Source organism: Coregonus clupeaformis, chromosome 28 (genome assembly GCF_020615455.1).
Source record: "Coregonus clupeaformis isolate EN_2021a chromosome 28, ASM2061545v1, whole genome shotgun sequence".
Taxonomy (NCBI): domain Eukaryota; kingdom Metazoa; phylum Chordata; class Actinopteri; order Salmoniformes; family Salmonidae; genus Coregonus; species Coregonus clupeaformis.
The window spans coordinates 29,388,873-29,413,328 of record NC_059219.1 but is presented as its reverse complement, the minus strand read 5'-3'; the positions used below and the strand labels follow the sequence as shown (position 1 = coordinate 29,413,328).

At 41.9% G+C, this 24,456-nt stretch overlaps 1 protein-coding gene across 3 annotated transcripts; it reads left to right on the top strand.

Annotated features, from left to right (window-relative positions):
- Positions 1-9,625: 9,625 nt before the first annotated feature.
- LOC121543947 (CTP synthase 1-like) lies at positions 9,626-23,844 on the top strand. Of its 3 annotated transcripts, none has more exons than XM_045208833.1 (18): positions 9,627-9,810; positions 15,127-15,307; positions 15,414-15,584; positions 15,775-15,875; positions 16,139-16,255; positions 16,537-16,620; positions 16,728-16,808; positions 17,026-17,177; positions 20,251-20,383; positions 21,094-21,182; positions 21,500-21,594; positions 21,798-21,860; positions 21,961-22,004; positions 22,099-22,195; positions 22,281-22,336; positions 22,528-22,624; positions 22,865-23,009; positions 23,238-23,844. In XM_045208833.1, exons 2-18 carry the CDS (start codon positions 15,142-15,144, stop codon positions 23,314-23,316), a joined length of 1,770 nt encoding a protein of 589 aa, XP_045064768.1. In that variant the 5' UTR covers positions 9,627-9,810; positions 15,127-15,141; the 3' UTR covers positions 23,317-23,844. The 3 variants fall into 3 exon arrangements, with proteins under 3 accessions (XP_045064770.1, XP_045064768.1, XP_045064769.1); XM_045208834.1 differs by lacking the exon at positions 9,627-9,810 and adding an exon at positions 10,213-10,310; XM_045208835.1 differs by lacking the exons at positions 16,139-16,255; positions 16,537-16,620 and having other exon boundaries at positions 9,626-9,810.
- The last annotated feature ends 612 nt before the right edge of the window (positions 23,845-24,456 follow it).

Genomic DNA, 24,456 nt, shown 5'->3' with positions numbered 1-24,456 from the left:
ATGACCCGCCAAACCGCGCTTCTTAACACCCACCCGCACCAATGTGTCGGAGTAAATACTGGTAACCTTACGACGGAGGTCAGCCTGCAGGCGCCCGGCCAGCCACAAGGAGTCGCTAGAGCGCGATGAGCCAAGTAAAGCCCCCCAGGCCAAACCCTACCCTAACGACGCTGGGCCAATTGTGCACTGCCCCATGGGACTCCCGATCACAGCCGGTTGTGATACAGCTCAGGATCTAACCCAGGTCTGTGGTGACGATGCAGTGCCTTAGACCGCTGCGCCACTCGGGAGGCCCTACTGAAAGTTTTTTTTTTTTTTTTTACGTTCTAAGAAGGAGGTGAACATTTCACCTGTTCTGGGAACGTGCAGTACATTTTTAGGTTGCAGGGAGGTTCTTAGAATGTTTTACTATGGTTCCCTGAAAGCTTTCCTGGGAGGTTTTATTAACGTTCTGACTATGGAAATAACATTCGTAGAAAGTTATTTGAATGTTACTAATGTTTTCTTGTGTTTTTTATGGAAAGTTTTCTTAATGTTCTGAGAACATCCTTTAAATCGAACCATGAGCAAACCTACAGAAAACATTATGCTGAAGTACTGAAATTCCCACAGAAGAACGCTGTTTCATAACGTTCTGAGAACATTACTTCAAATCAAATGTTATTTGTCACATGCGCCGAATAAAACAGGTGTAGACCTTACAGTGAAATGCTTACTTACAAGCCCTTTACCAACAATGCAGTTTTTAAGAAAGAATACCAAAATAAATCACAAAAAAATACAATAAAAAATATTGCGAAATAAAAGTAACAAATAATTGAAGAGCAGCAGTAAAAATAACAATAATGAGGCTATATACAGGGGGTACCGGTACCGAGTCAATGTGCGGGGGCACCGGTTAGTCGCTTGCCGTGCGGTAGCAGAGAGAACAGTCTATGACTAGGGTGGCTGGAGTCTTTGAAAATGTTTAGGGCCTTCCTCTGACACCGCCTGGTATAGAGGTCCTAGATGGCAGGAAGCTTGGCCCCAGTGATGTACTGGGCCGTATGCACTACCCTCTGTAGTGCCTTGCGGTCGGAGGCCGAGCAGTTGCCATACCAGGCAGTGATGCAACCAGTCAGGATGCTCTCGATGGTGCAGCTGTAGAACCTTTTGAGGATCTGAAGACCCATGCCAAATCGTTTCAGTCTCCTTAGGGGGAATAGGTTTTGTCGTGCCCTCTTCACGACTGTCTTGGTGTGCTTCGACCATGTTAGTTTGTTGGTGATGTGGACACCAAGGAACTTGAAGCTCTCAACCTGCTCCACTACAGCCCCGTTGATGAGAATGGGGGCGTGCTCGGTCCTCTTCTTTTTCCTGTAGTCCACAATCATCTCCTTTGTCTTTAAGTAGAACCATGAGAAAACCTGCAGAAAACATTATGTACTGAAATTCCCACCGAAGAAACATGTGGTTCTCAGAATGTTATGTGCTAGCTGGGTATCCTGCACCATTCCCAGAACATTGTGGCAAAATAACCATAGGACAACCATGCTCTCACCAAGCTCTAAGAAACATATGGTTCTCAGAACGTTATGTGCTAGCTGGGGTTGCTCTTATTTGGAGAAACGGAGGGTTACTTTGGAACTCAATGGTCTCTCACAACACAATCAAATCATGTCAGATTGAAATGGAAGCAATGCCGATTAACTGTGAGTATGACAGAACACTCTGAAATGCATTTAGACACTGATCAGCTAAATGTATTTGTTTATGAACCATTAGAGCTCCATATTGCACTCAAAGTGCTGAACAAGTCACACATCTTTGGTTTGTCAGAGGCCACTGCTAGTATAGTTGTACAGTCTGTTCTAGTGCTTGAAGTGGACACAACAAAATGATTGAATAACCTAATTAGTGATGCTTGTTCAGTAGCCCACCATCTGAATACAGAATTATGTGTTCTATGAGATGTAACATGGCGTTGGGGTTCATCTAATATTTTCAGTGTCGTAGAATAACGTATAATACTGATTATGAGTGATCTACACAGCATTGAAAAGTAGTTGGCCTGACGTGTCATAGCATACTGTACATACCCCATAATAACCCCAAATATTCATAATTCTACGCACAGTACAGTCAAATGTTTTGTATGCACACATGGGTTGATAAATGAGGCCTCATGACCTTCACAAGTCTGCCGTCGAATAGGCGTGTCGTTTTTCGAGGGGGCAGACTGCAAAAAGGACATGAGCATGTGTTTTAAATGAATCTATCCTTCTAATTTCCCTCCTCTCCTCTAACCAGGCAGCCCTCGTGGAAGGGGGTCTGAGGCAGGAAGAAAAAAAACATTGTCATCTGTTTTCAGGGAGGTGCCAGAATCTGAGTCCCTGGTTGTGTCATGGCTCTGAGGAGCAGTGTTGAGGAGGGCACATGCTATTAGCTGAGCTAGGAAAACAGCAGTGGAGCCTGGGATATGTTGGCCTCTGTGTCCAGTGTCCACACGCCAGCTCACAGATAACAGAGCAGTGGCACACTGGGCTATAATCCAGCACAGAGGGTATTTTCGCTCTCTCTCCCCCCCCTCCCTCTCCTTTGGTGACCTTTTTAATTTCCCCCCTGTGTATCAACCATACCTTGCCTTCCAGTCCCACTCTCTCTTTTTCTCCCGTTATTTTCCCAGATAATGAAATTAGATTCATTCTAGACACAGGGAGGACTTGCGTAAAGCGCAGACCCACAACAGACAACGCCCTCCAACTGAAGTTTGTTTTCCTAGTAAATTGTGGCTTGGGCTGGAAGGACGCTGTGGTAGGATACTCAGACCCACACACAGTGTATTAACCGGGTTTAACATAATGACGACAAACTCATTGTTTGTAGCTCTCCCAAGAGGCAAAGCTGCATTTCTCAGAGGCATAATTTTTTCTATGACTTATTTACTGCAGTACCTAACAAAGTTGTCACATTATAGCCACTGTTAAGAATTACTGAACTCATATCTCAAGTTTGGTACAACACTGACCTTTCACACTCGCGTCTGATATTTGTTATAATAGTAGTTTGGTCCTGAGGTTGCTGATAGTTAAGTACGGCATTATGTCTAAATGACCATCTGTGTTCACTGAAATCAAATCTCACATTTTAAAACTAGGAGAAGGAGAAAGTGTATAATTCATATACAATGTGGATGGGGACCAGGGGATTCTAGGGTAATGTTTCTTTGTTAGTCCATGGTCTGCTTCAGCCACTTTCCTCACTCAATGAGCCCTCACTTTGCTCTGAAACAACCCCAAGGCCCCTGGAGGTCTGCTGGGAGAGTGAAACATGCATGGCATCTGACCCCAGCCCTGCTGCTGGCCCAAAGTGGAGGTACTTTTAAAACACCAGCACGAAAGTAAAGTCTGTGTGTTTTAGAATCAATATTTCAGAAAGTGGACGATATGACACAGATTTGTTATTATGGGGCACCATGTTGTCATCTTAGCTCCTCTCAAAGGATTGAGTTCTGATGTATTGTGCATGGATAAATCAGGTCAACCTTGAAGTCTAATAACTCCCCTCTGGTCAAGGGTTTTAGCCTGGAGTTATTTTGTGGCAAATTTGAATCTACAATTGACAAATTTCCCCGGGCCTTGTTGACCTCACTTCATTCATTCAGTCTCGTAGAGTCAGGGTTAGAGAGGGTCACAACAACATCAGTAGTTAAACATGTCCAGAATGATGACTGGTGGTATTTGACTGCCATCAATTTGAGAGTTTTTCTTAAAAATAACATGTATTTCCCAGATTTGGAACATATACCCGGACAATTGACACCACAACTTCTTGTTATCTACAAGAATCTGTCAGAGAAAAATGGGAAATAGATTATACAATAGCTAAACTCTCTCGTGGAATTCAAACAAAAGGTGGAATTATCTTGGAGTTGCCCTATGTATTATTTTAAGTGCGCAAGTAGATAAGTCGAGGGAAAGAGAGACACTTCACACTGGAGGTTAATATCTGAACGTGCTCGGTTGTTATATGTAATTGGAGGGAGCAGCTTATGAAAATGACATGGAAGGGACGAGGGCTTTAATTAGATCAAGATCATGAGCAGAAATGTATTAAAATCCCCACTCTCATTACGGAGAGCTAAACTGGAGCAGAGAGGGAGAGAGTATGTAGGTGAAACTGATTTTATTTCATTGTAGTGTTGTAATAGTTGTATTTTGAGAAAGGATACAATTTATATCGCTTTTCAACTCCCTCCTTAGGACTGTAAAGTATTATGTCACATGTAGGCATATGTATGTCTGCATACCTGTTCCAATTGATTAGATACGCCTACTGTGTCAATACTGTATTTTCAGGTCAGGCTGAGGTCTTTCCCTGCTTTTGTCATTTAGGGTTTTCTTTAAATATAAATTACTTACAGAAAGTAAAGTGTAAATTATACACTGAGGGTACAAAACATTAGGAACACCTGCTCTTTCCATGACAGGTGAATGCTATGTCTCAGTGTATATCATCAAGCAGGTAAACAAAAACAAAAAGAATGAGCGCTCACATGCCATCTGGTGGTCACAGAACTGACTGCCACAAGATGGGGCCACCTTCTGCCTCCCACAACAGTAGGCCTCCCGGCCTCTGTCTGTATCAAGATGTAAAACGATGAGTTTGAACGATAATAAAACATGAGAACCCCCCTCGACATTATTAACAATAAAATGACATTTGGGCCCCTAAAGTAAATGTAATTTAAGCTGTTTTGAAAACGTATTCGTTTATTTTTTTAACCTTTTATTTAACCAGGTAAGCCAGTTGAGAACAAGTTCTCATTTACAACTGCGACCTGGCCAAGATAAAGCAAAGCAGTGCGATTAAAAACTACAACACAGAGTTGCATATGGAATAAACAAATCATACAGTCAATAACACAATAGAAAATCTATATACAGTGTGTGCAAATGTAGTAAGTTATGGAGGTAAGGTAATAAATAGGCCATAGTGCAAAGTAATTACAATTTAGTATTAACACTGGAGTGATAGATGTGCAGAAGATGTGCAAATAGATATACTGGGGTGAACTTAAAGGGGCCACCACCAAGACACACCCATCTGTCAGAACCTTGCCCGCAGCTGTTTCCCCTCACTCAATCACAACAAACAAACCTCCTGCAGGTTGAGTTCAATAACTACAGGCAGATGTATGGTGAGATGCTGGAGGAAGCTTTGAATAGATCAGTAGCCTACACAGTAATATGAGAAGAATGCAATTGCTGAATTTATGTAGATATTCTAAACTAAGTGTTTTGATAACTTTCAAATGTAGTAACAGGTCCATGTAGAATAAACACCATTTACATAATACCATAGAAGCAGTGTTCTGCTAATATAACAATGTGCATCTTTCACCTTTCATTGTATTTCCCAGCCAATAAAGATACTGTGCCTATCGGCATTTTGTCTGGTGGTAATGGGGCTACCTTGGTAAACATGTCAGTGGTCATACCTTCCTATGTGGTGTCCTCTATACACCAGGAGTTACCTGATCCTGGTGCAGAATACACAGGGTTTCTCCCTCCCCATATTGACTGATACCATTCAATTCAATAATTTAAAAAAGACAATACAAGTAAAAACTGTCTAGTAAAATATTCATGCCGAGTACCAGGTCTCTCTCCATTTAGAGACATCAGTATGACGCCCGTCTATCAGTCTGGACATCACATCATCTTGCAAGTCTCCAAGTGCTGGGTCAATAGATGCATCTGTGAACAAATACACAGTCACTGTTCGATTACCAATGGCAGTTAGGATACGTGGTATACTATGTTAAAGTTTGAACAGGTCAGACTAAACCTACCTCTCCATCGACGACCGTTGGTAAGCTGGCAAGAGGTGAGGCTGGAGGTAAGGTCTTTGCCAGCGCCCCATTGATGGGCATGGCATCGTAGACCTGCTTCTGGCCCCTCAAAGATACTGGTCAGTCACACAAACAGAGCACTGATTACATTATCAATGGTGGTTATGATTAGCATGGTGGAAACAACCTGATCGCTGCATTCACCTTTCTATTTCACTTCAGATATCATATGTGAAGTGAAATATAATGGTAAACGCAATGATCAGGCTGGTTCCACCAGGCTAGGTTATGAAGGTGAATTGGGACAAAACTCGCAACTGTTTGACCTTTGACCAGGTCAAATGTCATCAACCTGATTCAAGTGTCCCCACTGTTCCATTTATAGGAATGCTCACAGCGAGGGCATGTCTGCGTGATTCTGAGGGTCCCCTTGCTGGTCTTCTCTATGTTTCATGTTTGGCTGCAAACTGGACATCTCTCGAACAACTGCAGCAGGCAATTTACTTCCTCATCTTATGAAGTGGTGTTGACTGGTAGGGCCTGTGACAGGGTGATACGATAGACAGCCAAGTAGCAAATTGCATTTTGTTATAAAGAAAGGACAAAGCTTTTTGATAATGTACTTCACAACCAAAATTACTCTACTACTTGTATCTGCTTGGCTGGGTAATTAAACTACTAGTTTATCAAACCGGGTATTTTGTTAAATACTATTTTTCACATAACCGTTGTCATCAGGGCAGTAACTCGGGTCAAGCTAATTCTAGGTTGTCACTAGTTGCCACAAAGTCATACAGGCCACCTATTTCTACAATTTATCTTCTTAAAGTGTGATTTTAAACCTAACCTTAACCACACAGATAACCTTATGCCTAACCCCAGTGGTGTAGCCAGAAATTCATTGGTGGGTGGGTGAAAAAAATTAGCTCCGACTGGGAAAAGTAATTTTGAACGGTCTTCCAACTTGAAATTCCAAGTTGCAAACTCAGGCATCTTTCTAGTGCTCCGACTTTCTGACCTGAAGATCACTGACTTCATGATTTGACCTAGTTTTTTTTTCTCCCAGTTCCCAGTTCTCTTGAAAGCACCAATAGTTCACTGTATTAGTCAGACTCAGACATGAGTTAGCCACCCCCATAGCTACATCCATTATTTAGTTTTGCCTTAGACAAAACAGAATACACTTCTATGAGCTACAAACTAACTTGCAAATACGACTTGTAGGCTAACATTAGCTAGCTAGTTAACTAACGTTAGCTAGCCTGTAGCCAGCTAGCTAGCTAGCCTGCCTTGCTAGCATTATCAAATGATAACGTTACATAACCATCAGTATCTAGACAATACACAATAAACTTGAATGAGCTACGACCTAACTAAGTTCTAATGAGGTAGCTAGCTAACTAGTTACATTAGCTAGCCTGCCTCGCTAGATCAAAAGATAGCTAGCTACCTACAATGTGTTCACAAAATATTCACACCCCTTTACTTTCTCCACATTTTGTTGTGTTACAGCCCGAATTTGAAATGTATTAAATTGAGATTTTTTGTCACTGGCCACAATACCTCACAATGTCAAAGTTTAATTATGTTAATTTTTTTTATGCTTACAAATTAATACAAAATGAAAAGCTGAAATGTCTTGAGTCAATAAGTGTTCAACCCCTTTTGTTATGGCAAGCCTAAATAAGTTCAGGATTTAAAATGTGCTTAATACGTCACATAATAAGTTGCATGGACTCACTCTGTGTGCAATAAGTGTTTAACATGTGTTCCCCACACACACAATTATATGTAAGGTCCCTCAGTCGAGCAGTGAATTTCAAACACAGATTTAACCACAAAACAACGGAGGTTTTCCAATGCCTCGCAAAGAAGGGCACCTTGAATATCCCTTTGAGCATGGTGAAGATATTAATTACATTTTGGATAGTGTATCAATACACCCAGTCACTACAAAGATACAGGTGTCCTTCCTAACTCAGTTGCCGGCGAGGAAGGAAACCGCTCAGGGATTTGACCATGAGGCCAATAGTGACTTTAAAACAGGTACAGCTGTGATAACTGAGGATGGATCAACAACCAGTGGTAGAAAAAGTACCCAATTGTCATACTTGAGTAAAAGTAAAGATACCTTAATAGAATATTACTCAAGTAAAAGTGAAATTCACCCAGTAAAATACTACTTGAGTAAAAGTTTAACAGTATTTGGTTTCAAATATACTTAAGTATCAAAAGTAAATGTAATTGCTCAAATATACTTAAGTATCAAAAGTAAAAGTATTAATAATTTAAAAATCCTTATATTAAGCATACCAGATGCCTCATATTATTATTATTTTTACAGATAGCCAGGGGCACACTCCAACACTCAGACATAATTTACAAACAAAGCATGTGTGTTTAGTGAGTCTGTCAGATCAGAGGCAGTAGGGATGACAAGGGATGTTCTCTTGATAAGTGTATGAATTTCACAACTTTCCTGTCCTGCTAAGCATTCAAAAAGTAATTTTGGGTGTCAGGGAAAATGTATGGAGTAAAAAGTACATTATTTTCTTTAAGAATGCAGTGAAGTAAAGGTAGTCAAATATAAATAAAGTACAGATACCCCAAAAAGCTACATAAGTAGTACTATTTTTATTTAAGTACCGCTGTCAACAACATTGTAGTTACTCCACAATACTAACCTAATTGACAGAGTGAAAAGAAGGAAGCCTGTACCGAAAACAAATATTCCAAAACATGCATCCTGTTTGCAACAGGGCACTTAGTAATAATACAAAAAATGTGACAAAGCAATTAACTTTTTGTCCCGAATACAAAGTGTAATGTTTGGGGCAAATCCAATACAACACATTACTGAGAACCACTCTCCATATTTTCAAGCATAGTGGTGGCTGCATCATGTTATGGGTATGCTTGTAATCATTAAGGCCTGTGGAGTTTTTCAGGATAAAAAATAAATGGAATGGAGCTAAGCACAGGCAAAATCCTAGAGGAAAACCTGCTTCTGTCTGCTTTCCACCAAACACTGGGATATGAATTCACATTTTCAGCAGGACAATAACCTAAAACACAAATCTTCACTGGAGTTGCTTACCAAGTAGACAGTGAATGTTCCTGAGAGGCTGAGTTACAGTTGTGATTTAAATCTGCTTGAAAATCTATGACACCTGAAAATAGTTGTCTAACAATGATCAACAACCAATTTGACAGAGCTTGAAGAATTTTGAAAATAATACATTGGCAAATGTTGCACAATCCAGGCGTGGAAAGCTCTTAGAGATATACCTAGAAAGACTCACAGCTGTAATCGCTGTCAAATATGATTCTAACATGTATTAACTTGGGGTTGAATACTTATATAATCAAGATGTATTCGTGTTTTATTTTTTTTGTTAGTATTTTCACACAAAAAATGACAATCAAATCCATAACACAACAACATGTGTAAAAAGTAAAGGGGTGTTATTGTACTTAACCAGCAATAACGTTATTAAACATCGTTAACTAAATTATACCAGAGACGTCATAATATTTCAGTATACCTGGTTATACACCACCACTGGTCGTTTCACACCAAACTAGCCTTACTGTTGCAGACTCCAACCAAGCACCTATTCCGACCGCAAACACAACAGTGACGTTGCTCAAGTCCTGCTCATGAGTGTTTACAGTGCAGTGCGCAGCAAATGCGCGCGACAGATTGTACATCATTTGGCTTGGCTGCATGCAAAGTCAATCCTTTTCACTTTGTCATATGTAAATCATTGCATTCAATTCTGCCTTGTTTATGCGGCCGCGAGGTCTTCTTTGTGTCAGTGTGCGTCACACGTGTACCAACACAGAATAACGTGCGTAGGCAAGTAGTAACAATATCGTGCATGACACAGAATACATGAAGAATTGACTTTCGACCATTTCATGTGTGATCATCCTGGGGCTTGTGCGGAAGATTTCATCTGTATTTGTATAATTCGGTGAGTTCAAGTCGAGTAGAAGCTAGCTACCAGCTTGCTGAGCTAACTACGCAAGAGAGCCACGGATTAGTATAGTAGTTTGATCAAGTGAGGGCTAATGTGCAATGATGCAACGGTAATGCACTGCCAGTGGTGATAAAGTCATGTTTTAAATCGCTAGCTAGCGAGATCATGTAAGAAGCAGCGAACCTGGCTGCCTATACTTGTCATATCATGTGATTTATATTTTAGTGTATAAACAAAATGATCTAAACAGAAACGATGTGATTACCATGAGGAAAAATACCTCGCAATTCCTTGCATCCTCTGTTTATATTCAACTGCAGTGCAGTGTGCCATTTTTATTCCCCGCCATTGGATTTCCGCAATTGTGAGAAGTTGAAACTGGGTGAACAACCAGACAAAAAAACTACAGCCACATAGAGCACTATAGTAGTTAGAAGTGAACAACATACAAACATGAACGGCTTTTATGTAATAGAAGAGATCCAAACACTAAGGTGAGTGTATGACAGCTACCATGGCATGATTGAATGTTATGGTGCTTTCAAGACAACTGGAAATTCGGGAATTTTTTGGTTAAATCTTTAAGTCAGTACTGTTCAGGTCGGAACGTATGAGCTCCAGAAAGATGGCCGAATTTCCGACTTGGATTTCCGAATTGGTTGAGTGTTAAACGGTTTTTCCCAGTCGAGGCGGATTTTATTTTCCCGAGTTCCCAGTTGTCTTGAACTGACGGAAGTCGGATATTTCCGAGTTCCCAGTTATTTTGAACGCGGCATTAGCCTAACGTTAAATTATTTAAATGAAGACTGAAATGTCTGGAAAAACGAATTGCCTCGAAATCCATCTAACATGTAGTGTATTACGACAAGTACTTTGCCATTTCTATCATTCAAAACATTTCTATCATTCATGACTCAATTGATTGTTTCTCCGGCCTTAAATTGATTTAGTCCAAAGGCCGGCAGATGGCGATATTGAGTCGTTTCGTTTTACCATCCAAACGCAATGTATGCAGCCGGCAATACATTTGTATCCCCTTGGATCGGTTCATAACCAAAACATTCCCAATTCAGCGATTTCCTACCTAACTATATTTAATGGCGAGAAGGTGGGGAACATATTAGGGATGGGCATGAGTACTCGAACGAACGTCAAAAGTCGATCCTTAAAGCTGCAATATGTAACTTTTTGGGCAACCCGACCAAATGTACATAGAAATGTGAGTTATAGGTCTGTCATTCTCATTGAAAGCAAGTCTAACACGCTGACTTGGCCGGGCACGCACGTGCGTCCGCCATCGCGAGCGTGGTGATTTTGGCCATCCACACCAGAAGCGATCAGGACATGCAGGTTGAAATATCAAAACAAACTCTGAACCAACTATATTAATTTGGGGACAGGTCGAAACGCATGAAATATTCATGGACATTTAGCTAGCTAACTTGCTGTTGCTAGCTAATTTGTCTTGTGATATAAACATTGGGTTGTTATTTTACCTGAAATGCACAAGGTCCTTAAAAAAAATCTTTGTATAATGTTGACCCATTTTGAGACACGTAACATCATGTGTTCTCTACTCTGACAATTAATCCACAGATAAAAGAGGCAACCTAGGTAGTTTCTAGTAATCTCTCCTCCTTCAGTCTTCTTCTGTGGACTTTATATGGTGAGTTTGGAACTCGGTAGTGAGTGTTGCAACCGAGGACAGACAATTTTTATGTGCTTCAGCGGTCCCGTTCTGTGAGGTTGTGTGGCCTACCACTTTGCGGCTGAGCGGTTGTTGCTCCTACACTTTCCACTTCACAATAACAGCACTTACAGTTGACCGGGGAAGCCCTAGCAGGGCAGGAATTTGACGAACTGACTTGTTGGAAAGGTGGCATCCTATGACGGTGCCATGTTAAGTCACTGAGCTCTTCAGTAAGGCCATTCTATTGACAATGTTTGTCTATAGAGATAGCATGGCTATGTGCTCAATTTTATACACCTGTCAGCAACGGTTGTGGCAGAAATAGCCGAATCCACTAATTTGAAGGGGTGTCCACATACCTTTGTATGTGTTCCAACAATGAGCTGCAGTTTTGGAATAATTTCATCCTGTCTATTTTCAGCTTAGGATACTTTGCGAATTGCTAGTGTCATTTAGAATTGATTAGCCTAGGCTATAACCCCCCTAAACATAGACGGGTTCCACACTGAAAATATGCAAAAGCATTACTTTGATAAAGACAGAGCGCATTTTCATCAGAATCATTAAGCCTAGACCTACTCACCAAACAGATGTTGGCTAAAACTGGTTAGACTAGTATAGTAAGAGGTAGGATAGTCAAACCTTTACCTATAGTAGTGCTGAGCGATAAATGCTTTTTGAGGTCTGTTCAGTTTCTGTTCTATTATTAAAAAATGATCACTATCCATTATGTGGGTTGAATGCTGTAACACAGAATAAAACAAATAATAAAAGGCCCGTGATGGTAGACTTCTCACTTATTAACAATAATTTATTCACATTACTTTTAACAAAATATTTCAGTTGTGTTTGTTACATTTGTTTTATTTGATTACTTTATTATTTCTTTCTGAGTCATCTCATCTCTATAGAGCTGCGGCCTCTGCTGTCTGACAAAATCACTATTTTAGTAGTTCAATGTAAATAAGGCTTCATTTTCTCAATGCTGAATACCAACAGCACCTTGTGCTGGGGACAATAAAAGGCCACTCTAAAATGTGCAGTTTTGTCACACAACACAATGCCAAGTTTTGAGGGAGCGTGCAATTGGCATGCTGACTGCAGGAATGTCTGTAACAACCACAGACCAGGTGTAACCACGCCAGCCCAGGACCTTCACATCCGGCTTCTTCACCAGCGGGATCGTCTGAGACCAGCCACTGTGACCGCTGATGAAATTGGGGGTTTGCACAACTGAAGAATTTCTGCACAAACTGTCAGAAACCATCTAAGGGAAGATCATCTGCGTGCTCGTCGTCCTCACCAGGTCGTAACCGACTTCAGTGGGCAAATGCTCACCTTCGATGGCCACTGGCGCTCTGGAGAAGTGTGCTCTTCACAGATGAATACCGGTTTCAACTGTACCGGGCAGATGGGGATTGGTTTGCATTTTATTGACGGCAAATTGAATGCACAGAGATACCATGACGAGATCCTGAGGCCCATTGTCGTGCCATTCATCCGCCGCCATCACCACGTTTCAGCGTGATAATGCACGGCCCCATGTCGCAAGGATCTGTAGACAATTCATGGAAGCTGAAAATGTCCCAGTTCTTCCATGACCTGCATACTCACCAGACATGTCACCCATTTGAGCATGTTTGGGATGCTCTGCATCGAAGTGTAAGACAGCGTGTTCCAGTTCCCGCCAATATCTAGCAACTTTGCACAGCCATTGAAGAGGAGTGGGACAACATTCCACAGGCCACAATCAACAGCCTGATCAACTCTATGCAAAGGAGATGTCGCGTTGCGTGAGGCAAATGGTGGTCACACCAGATACTGACTCGTTTTCTGATACCCTGAGCTCACAGAAAAAAACATAATGAAATGGAATTCAAATAATTGAACCAACATCTGTCAATTAGTTGTTTAAAAACCATAAAATAACAGACATTTCGGTTAATCGCTCAGCACTAACCTGTAGGTACAGTGGGGAAAAAAAGTATTTAGTCAGCCACCAATTGTGCAAGTTCTCCCACTTAAAAAGATGAGAGAGGCCTGTAATTTTCATCATAGGTACACGTCAACTATGACAGACAAAATGAGAAGAAAAAAATCCAGAAAATCACATTGTAGGATTTTTAATGAATTTATTTGCAAATTATGGTGGAAAATAAGTATTTGGTCACCTACAAACAAGCAAGATTTCTGGCTCTCACAGACCTGTAACTTCTTCTTTAAGAGGCTCCTCTGTCCTCCACTCGTTACCTGTATTAATGGCACCTGTTTGAACTTGTTATCAGTATAAAAGACACCTGTCCACAACCTCAGTCACACTCCAAACTCCACTATGGCCAAGACCAAAGAGCTGTCAAAGAACACCAGAAACAAAATTGTAGACCTGCACCAGGCTGGGAAGACTGAATCTGCAATAGGTAAGCAGCTTGGTTTGAAGAAATCAACTGTGGGAGCAATTATTAGGAAACGGAAGACATACAAGACCACTGATAATCTCCCTCAATCTGGGGCTCCACGCAAGATCTCACCCCGTGGGGTCAAAATGATCACAAGAACGGTGAGCAAAAATCCCAGAACCACACGGGGGGACCTAGTGAATGACCTGCAGAGAGCTGGGACCAAAGTAACAAAGCCTACCATCAGTAACACACTACGCCGCCAGGGACTCAAATCCTGCAGTGCCAGACGTGTCCCCCTGCTTAAGCCAGTACATGTCCAGGCCCGTCTGAAGTTTGCTAGAGTGCATTTGGATGATCCAGAAGAGGATTGGGAGAATGTCATATGGTCAGATGAAACCAAAATAACTTTTTGGTAAAAACTCAACTCGTCGTGTTTGGAGGACAAATAATGCTGAGTTGCATCCAAAGAACACCATACCTACTGTGAAGCATGGGGGTGGAAACATCATGCTTTGGGTCTGTCTTTCTGCAAAGGGACCAGGACGACTGATCCGTGTAAAGGAAAGAATGAATGGGGCCATGTATCGTGAGATTTTGAGTGAAAACCTCCTTCCATCAGCAAGGGCATTGAAGATGAAACGTGGCTGGGTCTTTCAGCATGACAATGATCCCAAACACACCACCCGGGCAATGAAGGAATGGCTTCGTAAGAAGCATTTCAAGGTCCTGGAGTGGCCTAGCCAGTCTCCAGATTTCAACCCCATAGAAAATCTTTGGAGGGAGTTGAAAGTCCGTGTTGCCCAGCGACAGCCCCAAAACATCACTGCTCTAGAGATCTGCGTGGAGGAATGGGCCAAAATACCAGCAACAGTGTGTGAAAACCTTGTGAAGACTTACAGAAAACGTTTGACCTGTGTCATTGCCAACAAAGGGTATATAACAAAGTATTGAGAAACTTTTGTTATTGACCAAATACTTATTTTCCACCATAATTTGCAAATAAATTCATTAAAAATCCTACAATGTGATTTTCTGGATTTTCTTTTCTCAATTTGTCTGTCATAGTTGACGTGTACCTATGATGAAAATTACAGGCCTCATCTTTTTAAGTGGGAAAACTTGCACAATTGGTGGCTGACTAAATACTTTTTTTCCCCACTGTATATGGCGAACATGTTTTCTGTTGTCTAACATTGATTGTCATCTTCTATTTGTTTCTAGGTTTCACATGCCACTATGAAGTACATCTTGGTCACTGGCGGTGTCATATCCGGAATTGGCAAGGGCATCATTGCCAGTAGTGTGGGCTTAATCCTGAAGTCCTGTGGTCTGCATGTGACTGCCATCAAAATCGACCCCTACATCAACATTGATGCTGGCACCTTCTCACCTTATGAACATGGTGAGTGCATTTGTGTGGTGAGTCCTCTCTGACTAAAGCATTTAATCTGTGAGGGCTAGGCCAATGCATGCCTATTTAATTGACTTGAGTTGCATCACCCATCCAGGTGAAGTGTTTGTGTTGGACGATGGAGGTGAGGTGGACCTGGATTTAGGAAACTACGAGCGCTTCCTGGACATCAGACTAACCAGGGACAACAACCTAACCACGGGCAAAATCTACCAGTCAGTCATCAACAAGGAGAGGAGGGGAGACTACCTGGGCAAAACTGTACAGGGTGAGGGAGAGAACAAGGGTTCTCCACTAGGCAAGGGGCATTAGGATTAGGGCAACTCCTGGAAACCAATGACATCACTCCTAGCTGTTGTGTTGATTTGTAAGGGTCTCTCCATAGTCCTTATTTCTATGCTGATCTCGAGTCTCTGGATGCTGATTCTATTTTGCTGATGTTTTCTCTCTTATCTCAGTGGTGCCACACATCACAGATGCCATTCAGGAGTGGGTGATGAAGCAGGCCAAGATCTCAGTGGATGACGATGGGGTGGAGCCACAAGTCTGCGTTATAGAGGTACGAGCCACAGCGTAGTCAAGTTTGTCTGATTATGGGTCATTCATTATAGGCCATTGTGATTGTCCCATGAAGTTGTTATTGGTGTCTGGTTTTAGCCAGGGATTGTTAAGCTGGGTCGTATTGATTAGGACACACTAGCAACACATTCAAAACGTGCAATGGAAAATGAGCTGTTCAGATAGTACCTCCCCATTTCAGACGGTTTCTTGCGTTTTTGCCTAGTGAATGTTGAGGTCTCAGGCTGTGTCCTGTGTTGACAGTTGGGAGGCACTGTGGGAGACATTGAGAGCATGCCATTTATCGAGGCCTTCAGACAGTTCCAGTTCAAAGTGAAGAGGGATAACTTCTGTAACATTCACGTCAGCTTAGTCCCACAGGTAAGCGCTTTAACACACACACACACATGCAGAGTAGGGCTTGTTTGAAAGCCGATTTCAGCGTTGCGACAAGGCACATCTGTATCAAAAGTGTCTAAACATTGCCTTTACTGCATTAATACACACACACAATTGAATCAAAACACAATCCCATACATAAGCATTGTAAAACATCATGAACGCTTTAACTTAGTCTCAAAAGCACATCAGTTGTGTTTCAAGTAAAAGGTCGTACAATGATGCTTAACTGAGAACTGAAATGTAACTTTGTCTGCCTTTAGCCCATTGCAACAGGAGAACAGAAGACTAAACCCACTCAGAACAGTGTCCGAGAGCTCCGTGGACTAGGACTCTCCCCAGACCTGGTGAGTTAGATACTCCCTCATCCTTTAGCCCTGGGACTCTTGGAATTGGCTAACTATGGCATAGAATGTTATCAATGTGCAATGTGCTTCTCTTCATGTATTTTCAGATCATGTGCCGCTGTGCGACACCTCTGGAGAATGCTGTCAAAGAGAAGATCTCCATGTTCTGTCACGTAGAGCCCACGCAGGTAAGGCCTTCTCTGTCTATGTTTTAACATGACTGGGTCGTGTTCATTAAAATGGACTGAAACAGGGAGGAACTATATGGTCTTGTCCAATAAGAAAAACAAATGTCAGTTTTCCGTTGCGTGCCTAAATGAACACAACCCAGGAAAAAGTTACTGTTTAAGTCAACCAGAACCATTTAAATCAGATTCTTATGCTTTTCTCTCTCCCTGTCCCCAGGTGATCTGTGTGGCAGACGTGTCGTCCATCTACAGAGTACCCCTCCTACTGGAGGACCAGGGGGTGGTGGGCTACATCTGCCAGCGGCTGGACCTGCCTATTGAGATGAGGGCCAGGAAGATGCTCACCAAGTGGAAGGAGATGTCCGACAGGTGAAGGGGACCCCTGGCTCACCCCCCATGGCCATGTGGGAGTTGTAGTCCAGTTGGACTGTTTATGGCAGAAATAGGCTTCTGAATGTAGCACTACTCTGCTGTAGTACAATAGTGATGTGGAAACTAAGCTTCCTGAAGAATTGAGACTTTCCAGCCAATTGTGTTGAAAATACTGTGGGTTCATTACTTGAGGCTTTGCTCAACGCAGCATACACTAGTGGCACCTGCTGGTCAAAAGAATGTAGGGCAGGCAAATTATTCTAGAAGACGTCCCACATGCCATAGCGCGCGCAGCGTAGCCTTTGTCTTCAACCGAAAGCAATAGCAAACCAGTCAGGTGGTTGTGCAACGAAACAAAGCTTAGAACATCATTTATCGCATGCCTCTGATAAAGTGATAGTCATCAGCACACTGCTTTCAAGTAAACTGCTCTGTTATTTCGACGCATGCCTCTGAGCTCCGGTATCAAACGTAACATCACTATAGTACAACATATGACAAGGTTACTGTAGAACTTTGGCATCAGGGCTCTTAGATTTTTACTACATGCTGACATAGGGCCCGATTCAGACTTAGGAAATGTACGCCTTTCTTGCGCACACCTTTCCTATGCACTTCTCAGTAGTTGGTATTCAGACTGACCTTATGCAGGTGTGGTTCCCTTGCGCACACTGAATAAATGTAATTTAACTGCTGAAAATCCTCCCACTTCCTGGCCAACAGATTTTCTAGTGGAGTTTTCATTCAATAGGGTTTTCAGTACAGTTATCTAAAGCCATCCCTTTAAATGTGGTGTACCTTACATTTGTAACTTTTCAGAATATTAGGGATCAATTAAAGAAAGCCATGTGGGCCTAAATATACACCATATTAGTCTCCTTTTCAGCACCAATTGGTAGATAAAAAAAAATACTTTGATCTTGTATAATATTTAGGGTTATGAAAGTATTTATGAATAATAATGTTAAAAAAAGGTTTTGGAGAGCCTTTGCACACAAAATATATTGGTGAATCAAAAATACAGTGGTTTGATTCATCCTGAAAGTTGCCACATTCAATTGTTCAATCCATGAAATATTGGAAGGTGAGAAAAATGTACATTAGTCCTATAAATCTACCCTAATAATCCTTACTAATCATGGAACTCTGATGACAACGGTCCAGTCGGTCCATTTCTGTATGGACCTCGCTTTGTGCACGGGAGCATTGTCATGCTGAAACAGGAAATGGCCTTCCCCAAACTGTTGCCACAAAGTTGGAAGTACAGAATAATCTAGAATGTCATTGTATGCTGTAGCATTAAGATTTCCCTTCACTGGAACTAAGGGGCCTAGCCCGAACCATTATTCCTCCTCCACCAAACTTTACTGTTGGCACTATGCATTGGGTCAGGTAGCGTTCTCCTGGCATCAGCCAAACCCAGATGAGTCCGTCGGACTGCCAGATGGTGAAGCGTGATTCATCACTCCAGAGAACGCATTTCCACTGCTCCATAGTCCAATGGCGGCGAGCTTTACACCACTCCAGCTGACGCTTGGCATTGCGCATGGTGATCTTAGGTTTGTGTGCGGCTACTCGGCCATGGAAACCCATTTCATGAAGCTCCCGACTAACAGATCTTGTGCTGACGTTGCTTCCAGAGGCAGTTTGGAACTCGGTAGTGAGTGTTGCAACTGAGGACATATGATTTTTATGCGCTACGCACTTCAGCACTAGGTGGTCCTGTTCTGTGAGCTTGTGTAGCCTACCACTTCGCGGCTGAGCCGTTGTTGCTCCTAGACATTTCCACTTCACAATGACAGCACTTACAGTTGAACGGGGCAGCTCTAGCAGGGCAGAAATCTTACTAACTGACTTGTTGGAAAGATGGCATCCTATGACGGTGCCACGTTTTAATCTCTGAGCTCTTCAGTAAGGCCATTATACTGCCAATGTTTGGCTGTGTGCTCAATTTTATACACCTGTCAGCAACGGTATTTATTATGGATCCCCATTTATTTTTATTTATTTTTATTTTACCTTTATTTAACTAGGCAAGTCGGTTAAGAACAAATTCTTATTTACAATGACGGCCTACACCGGCCAAACCCGGATGACGCTGGGCCAATTGTGCGCCGCCCTATGGGACTCCCAATCGCGGCCGGTTGTGATACAGCCTGGAATCGAACCAGGCGGTCTGTAGTGACGCCTCAAGCACTGAGATGCAGTGCTTTAGACCACCGCGCCACCATTGCTGCCAAGGCAGCAAATCAAATAACGTTTTATTGGTCGCATATACATATTTAGCAGCAGCTACTCTTCCTAGGGTCCAGCAAAATTAAGGCGGTTATACAATTAAAAAAACATTACAATATATTTCACAACAGATATCACACATGAAGTGTGTGTCCTTAGGCCACTATTCTACAACCACAATCTACAACACAAAATCCATGTGCGTGTATAGTGCGTATGTTATCGTGTGTCTGTGTGTGTGTGTGTCCATATGACTGGGTTCACGTCTCCAGCGATCATAAGGTAAAATAGATCTAAAACAATATTGTAATTTATATTTACAATCCCCTTATCCAAACAGCTTACACGTTTACCTAGCTCTTATCAGTAGCTCTTATCAATTTGTGAATTACAGTGCATGGAGAATGGTGTTATTTCTATTGGATAAAATAAAGTAGATGTTCTACTTGGAACTGACAGGTTGCTCGACCTTATTCATCATTTCATCGTGCCTAAAGGTGGTGAAATTATGAGGGAATCAAGTAAAGGTCAGAATACTGTAGACACACCTCCGCTACACCTTATTTCTTTGATCTCCACCCAAAATGAATAGTGGGTGAATAGCATGCTATTCTCATGCTTAAGTTCAAGGTCAGAATGTGCATAGAGAGAAAAGTGCATAAAAAGGAATTGTGTTCCATTTATGCACGATTAACTCAGGTTGGAATTCCCCCATACTGAATTGTGTCTCACCCCGGTTTGATTGAATATTTTACCATGTTTTGGTCTAAAATGTATATTGACTTGATACCCTAGGGTCCTCGGAACATGTTGGAACTGAACTGTCTCCTCTCAGGTCTGACCGACTCCTGGAACATGTGTCTGTCGCCCTGGTAGGGAAGTACACAAAGTTCTCTGACTCATATGCTTCTGTCATCAAGGCCCTGGAGCACTCAGCCCTCGCCATCAACCACAAACTAGAGATCAAGGTATGGAACCCAGTCACATTCACCCATGGTCCCTTTGGAGTGCCCCCCCCACCCACCTTGCGGGCTTAAGATTTTAGTGCCCTCCCTCTTGGCAGTGGATCATCATTTTTTTGTTGTGTTCATTTTGCCATGGGGCAGAGATACATTTTTGCAGTTTTAAAGCTAACTTCCTGCAATTCTACACATTTTGCCATCACTTGTTCAAATGATAGTGAGAGTGACTAACAAAGTGCCCTGTGTGCCCGGTCGGTAATTTGGTGATGATTACTACAAGGTTTAGATAGCTGGCTAGATTACCTTACCTAGCAATCTAAAACATTTTAGCTGACATGGGCTAATTGAGTGACTGTGGAAAACTGCTGATTCACTACCAAATTTCGAAATTGCACCTTATGTATTCTAAGTTTCTGTAAATTGAGACCCCGATTTGAGTTCCCGAATAAAAAATAATTGGGGAGGTGGGGTTGGAGGACCACTAGCGGCCGCAGGGCTCTACGCGCAGCGCGTCTGCTTCCATTGGTGGCATTGGTGTTGTCTTTTGTGCAAACCAAACCTTGCGTGTCCTTATAGACAAAGGATTATGAGAAGCTCTGTTCTAATGGACTGTGTTAAATATGGCCACCTTATATGTTATAATAAAAAAGACGATTACTGTATGTCATGTTCTTATGCCACCCACCTCCCACTGACCCTCAGTCTCCCTCTTGCAGTTCATAGACTCTGCAGACCTAGAGCCAAATACACTGCAGGAGGAGCCTGTGAAGTACCATGAGGCCTGGCAGAAACTCTGCAGTGCTGAGTGAGTGTCTACAGCAAAACATCTACACTGAGTATACAACACATTAAAAACACCTGCTCTTTCCATGACATAGACTGACCAGGTGAAAGCTATGATGCCTTATTGATGTCACTTGTTAAATCCACTTCAAACAGTGTAGATGGGGAGGAGACAGGTTAAAGAAGGACTCAATATAATGGCTGCTTGACACCATAAATCCCACAGAACTTATGCATGAGCATTGTGACTACAATTTCTTTTCTGTGTAATTGTAACCCTAAGCCAAGGGAGCTGTGTTCTCCTGTCAGTGAAGGATCAATATTGTCTCATACACACAGTGGTGTCTTGGTACCTGGAGGCTTCGGTGTACGGGGGACAGAGGGGAAAATCCAAGCTATCAGCTGGGCCAGGAAAAAGAAAAAGCCATTTTTAGGTAAGATGTATTTAAGCTTTAATGAAATGGAAATTAATCAAAAGTATTGTAATGTATCATATGTCAGTTTAGCATGTTTTGTTAAATGGAAATTATATTCTGTACGTCACTCTTTATCATTGAATCCATCAGAAATTCTGATCAGACTGGTTCAGCCTGACTTTTTTTATTGCACACATTTAATCCCAATTGTCTTTTTGTAGGGGTATGTTTGGGCATGCAGTTGGCAGTGTGTGAATTTGCCCGCAATGTTCTTGGCTGGCAAGGTGAGTAATCTTTGAATCACTAATCATTATATCCTTGGGGTGTATGTTGCATAATTCCAGAATGTGCATAAGTTAAATGTTCAACTCTCAAACCTGACAGATGCCAACTCTACTGAATTCCACCCAGAATCTAAACACCCTGTGGTAGGTATGCTATAGTAACCAAGTCCATCTCTCTGTCACTTCTCACTGAGTTTTGGCTCACGAACATTGTGGTATTCTGTTACTTTTTTGACAGGTGATTGACATGCCAGAACACAACCCTGGGCAGATGGGTGGGACTATGAGGTTGGGGAAGAGGCGGACCATCTTCAAATCCAACACCAGCATTTTGAGTGAGTGCTAATCTTGGCAAAACCACATAGCATTTGATTGTGTTTGAATATTATCAACCATTATAACACACCAGTGTTTTTTCAGGAAAGCTGTATGGCGATGCTGAATATGTTGACGAGAGGCATCGCCACCGCTTTGAGGTACAAGAGCTGAATCGAGTCATGATGTGTCTATTTGCATTACATTTTTACATTACATTTTACATTACATGTTACTTGAAGAGACTGCTATTATTAGAATGCAATTGACAAACCATTTGCATATGGAAGTGTTACATGTATTACATTATAAGTGTGGATGGGTTGAATTGATGGGAGCTCTGTCCTCTTAGGTGAATCCTGAGCTGAAGCACCACTTTGAGGAGAGGGGCTTCCATTTTGTCGGCCAGGACGTGGAGGGAGAGAGGATGGAGGTCATTGAGCTGGATGGTGAGTTAACCATGGAGACATTTCAATGTCTTGCACTGTCTGGCTCTTGGAAATGTTAATGTTAAATAGTGCGTTATCACTTCATAAAGTAGTTTCTTGACTGTATTGAAAAAAAATTTTTACACACTTTTTAGGGGTATCAATTTGAAATGTAACAACAGTTGTAGCTATGCCAACCGAAATGTATAGGTCCGTAGCATCCATCTCAAACCGATCATCTTCCCACCTGTGTTGTTTCAGATCATGCCTATTTTGTTGGAGTGCAGTACCACCCAGAGTTCACTTCTCGTCCTATCAAGCCCTCGCCCCCCTACTTTGGCCTCCTGCTGGCTGCAGCAGGGAAACTCCAGAGCTACCTACAGAAAGGTTGTCGCCTCTCACCACGGTAAGACCATGCAGATCATTGTATTTCTCATAATTTCCTTTTACTCCATCAGATGGAGGCAAGCAAGATGAGCAGCATTTGGGCTGCGAAAAGGGGAATGAAAAAAGTTACCCATAGACAGCCAGTATTGGATTTTTCTAATGCTATACCCTAGTTTATATCTATGACTTATCATATCATCCTGAGACAGTATTATGGATGTATATAACTCTGTCCCTTGTGTTACAGAGACGCATACAGTGACCTCAGCGACAGCAGCTCTCCAGAGTCTGAGATTGCTGAACTGAAATTCCCGTCTGTCCCCTAGGAGTTACCAGTTACATGCACCTGTTGCTCTGTTTATGCTGGTACTGCTGTTACAGGGACTATTTCATTGTGCCTGTTCACCTCACCTGTTTGAACTCAATACAGCAGCCTCCGCTCATCTACCTGAAAATAAATACCTTTCATATCACCCAACAGAAGGTCAAATTACTGAGAAAAGTAGCTCTCTGAAATGACGCAGGCAACCAAAATGGCAAGATTTTAGACTATTGTTAGGCATTTATCACTACAATTGAATGCAACATATCAGCATTACTATGCCCCCCCCCCTTTTTAAAAAAAAATGTTATTCTTCAAAGTGAAACTTTGGCTAAGAACACTATTGTTATTTGTTAGGCCAGAAGGAACAACGGTGTGAATACAGATTGATAATATATGTAAATGTAGTCAGATGTATGTGCTTGTCAATTTCCCTCAGAAAAAGCCACCCAGCCAGGTGTTATTGAATAAAACAGTGATGCACTAATGAATGAATGGAAGATGAAAATAAAGAATCTGTGAATTTTGTCCATCTGGACTATTTCAATATCATCCTTCCCATAAAAAAAAATATCAGAGAAAACCTCTTGAATTTATTTGCAATGCTTTTTTGATAAATGTTTCCTATTATGTTTGAGATCAACTTTGATGTAAGACTGGTGATATTCTGTGACCCTGAATAGACCACCCTTTTCAGTGTGCACCAGTCACTTGTTTCCAATGACAATCCTTGCACCTGAATTGCACGGCGTGAACATGCAAGTTCCTGTCTTGACTTGAGCTATTAAAATCCCAAGCAGCCCCTCCTAGTGAGTCCTAGGAGACTTTAGGTTGTTTTGTTCTCCACTTCCCTTTTTCAGAGGCTCAACTGTACCCATATAGTGGGCTATGGGGGAGACTACCCAATCAGAATCTATGATTCAATTAATGTTTCCTGACAACTTGATATACAGTCATTGAGTGCTTGCATCCTACATCATATACTTATTTAGTGAAACATATACTGTCAAATAGAGACTGACAACAGGAAATACAAGGTTTGCCATGATAAGGGCCAGAATGCACCCTTTCCCTTCAGAGAGCCACAACTCCCCTTTTCTCTCTTTCCATCTGCGCACCCCTCCCTTTTCCATTGGAGAGCCCT

What these genes read in the sequence shown, in the direction of transcription:
- LOC121543947 (XM_045208833.1), top strand. Translation starts at nt 15,142, where the DNA reads ATGAAGTACATCTTGGTCACTGGCGGTGTCATATCCGGAATTGGCAAG. An exon ending in CCTGGGCAAAACTGTACAGG is followed by an intron (nt 15,585 to 15,774) that starts GTGAGGGAGAGA and finishes CTCTTATCTCAG; the next exon opens with TGGTGCCACACATCACAGAT. An exon ending in GGTTGTCGCCTCTCACCACG is followed by an intron (nt 23,010 to 23,237) that starts GTAAGACCATGC and finishes CTTGTGTTACAG; the next exon opens with AGACGCATACAGTGACCTCA.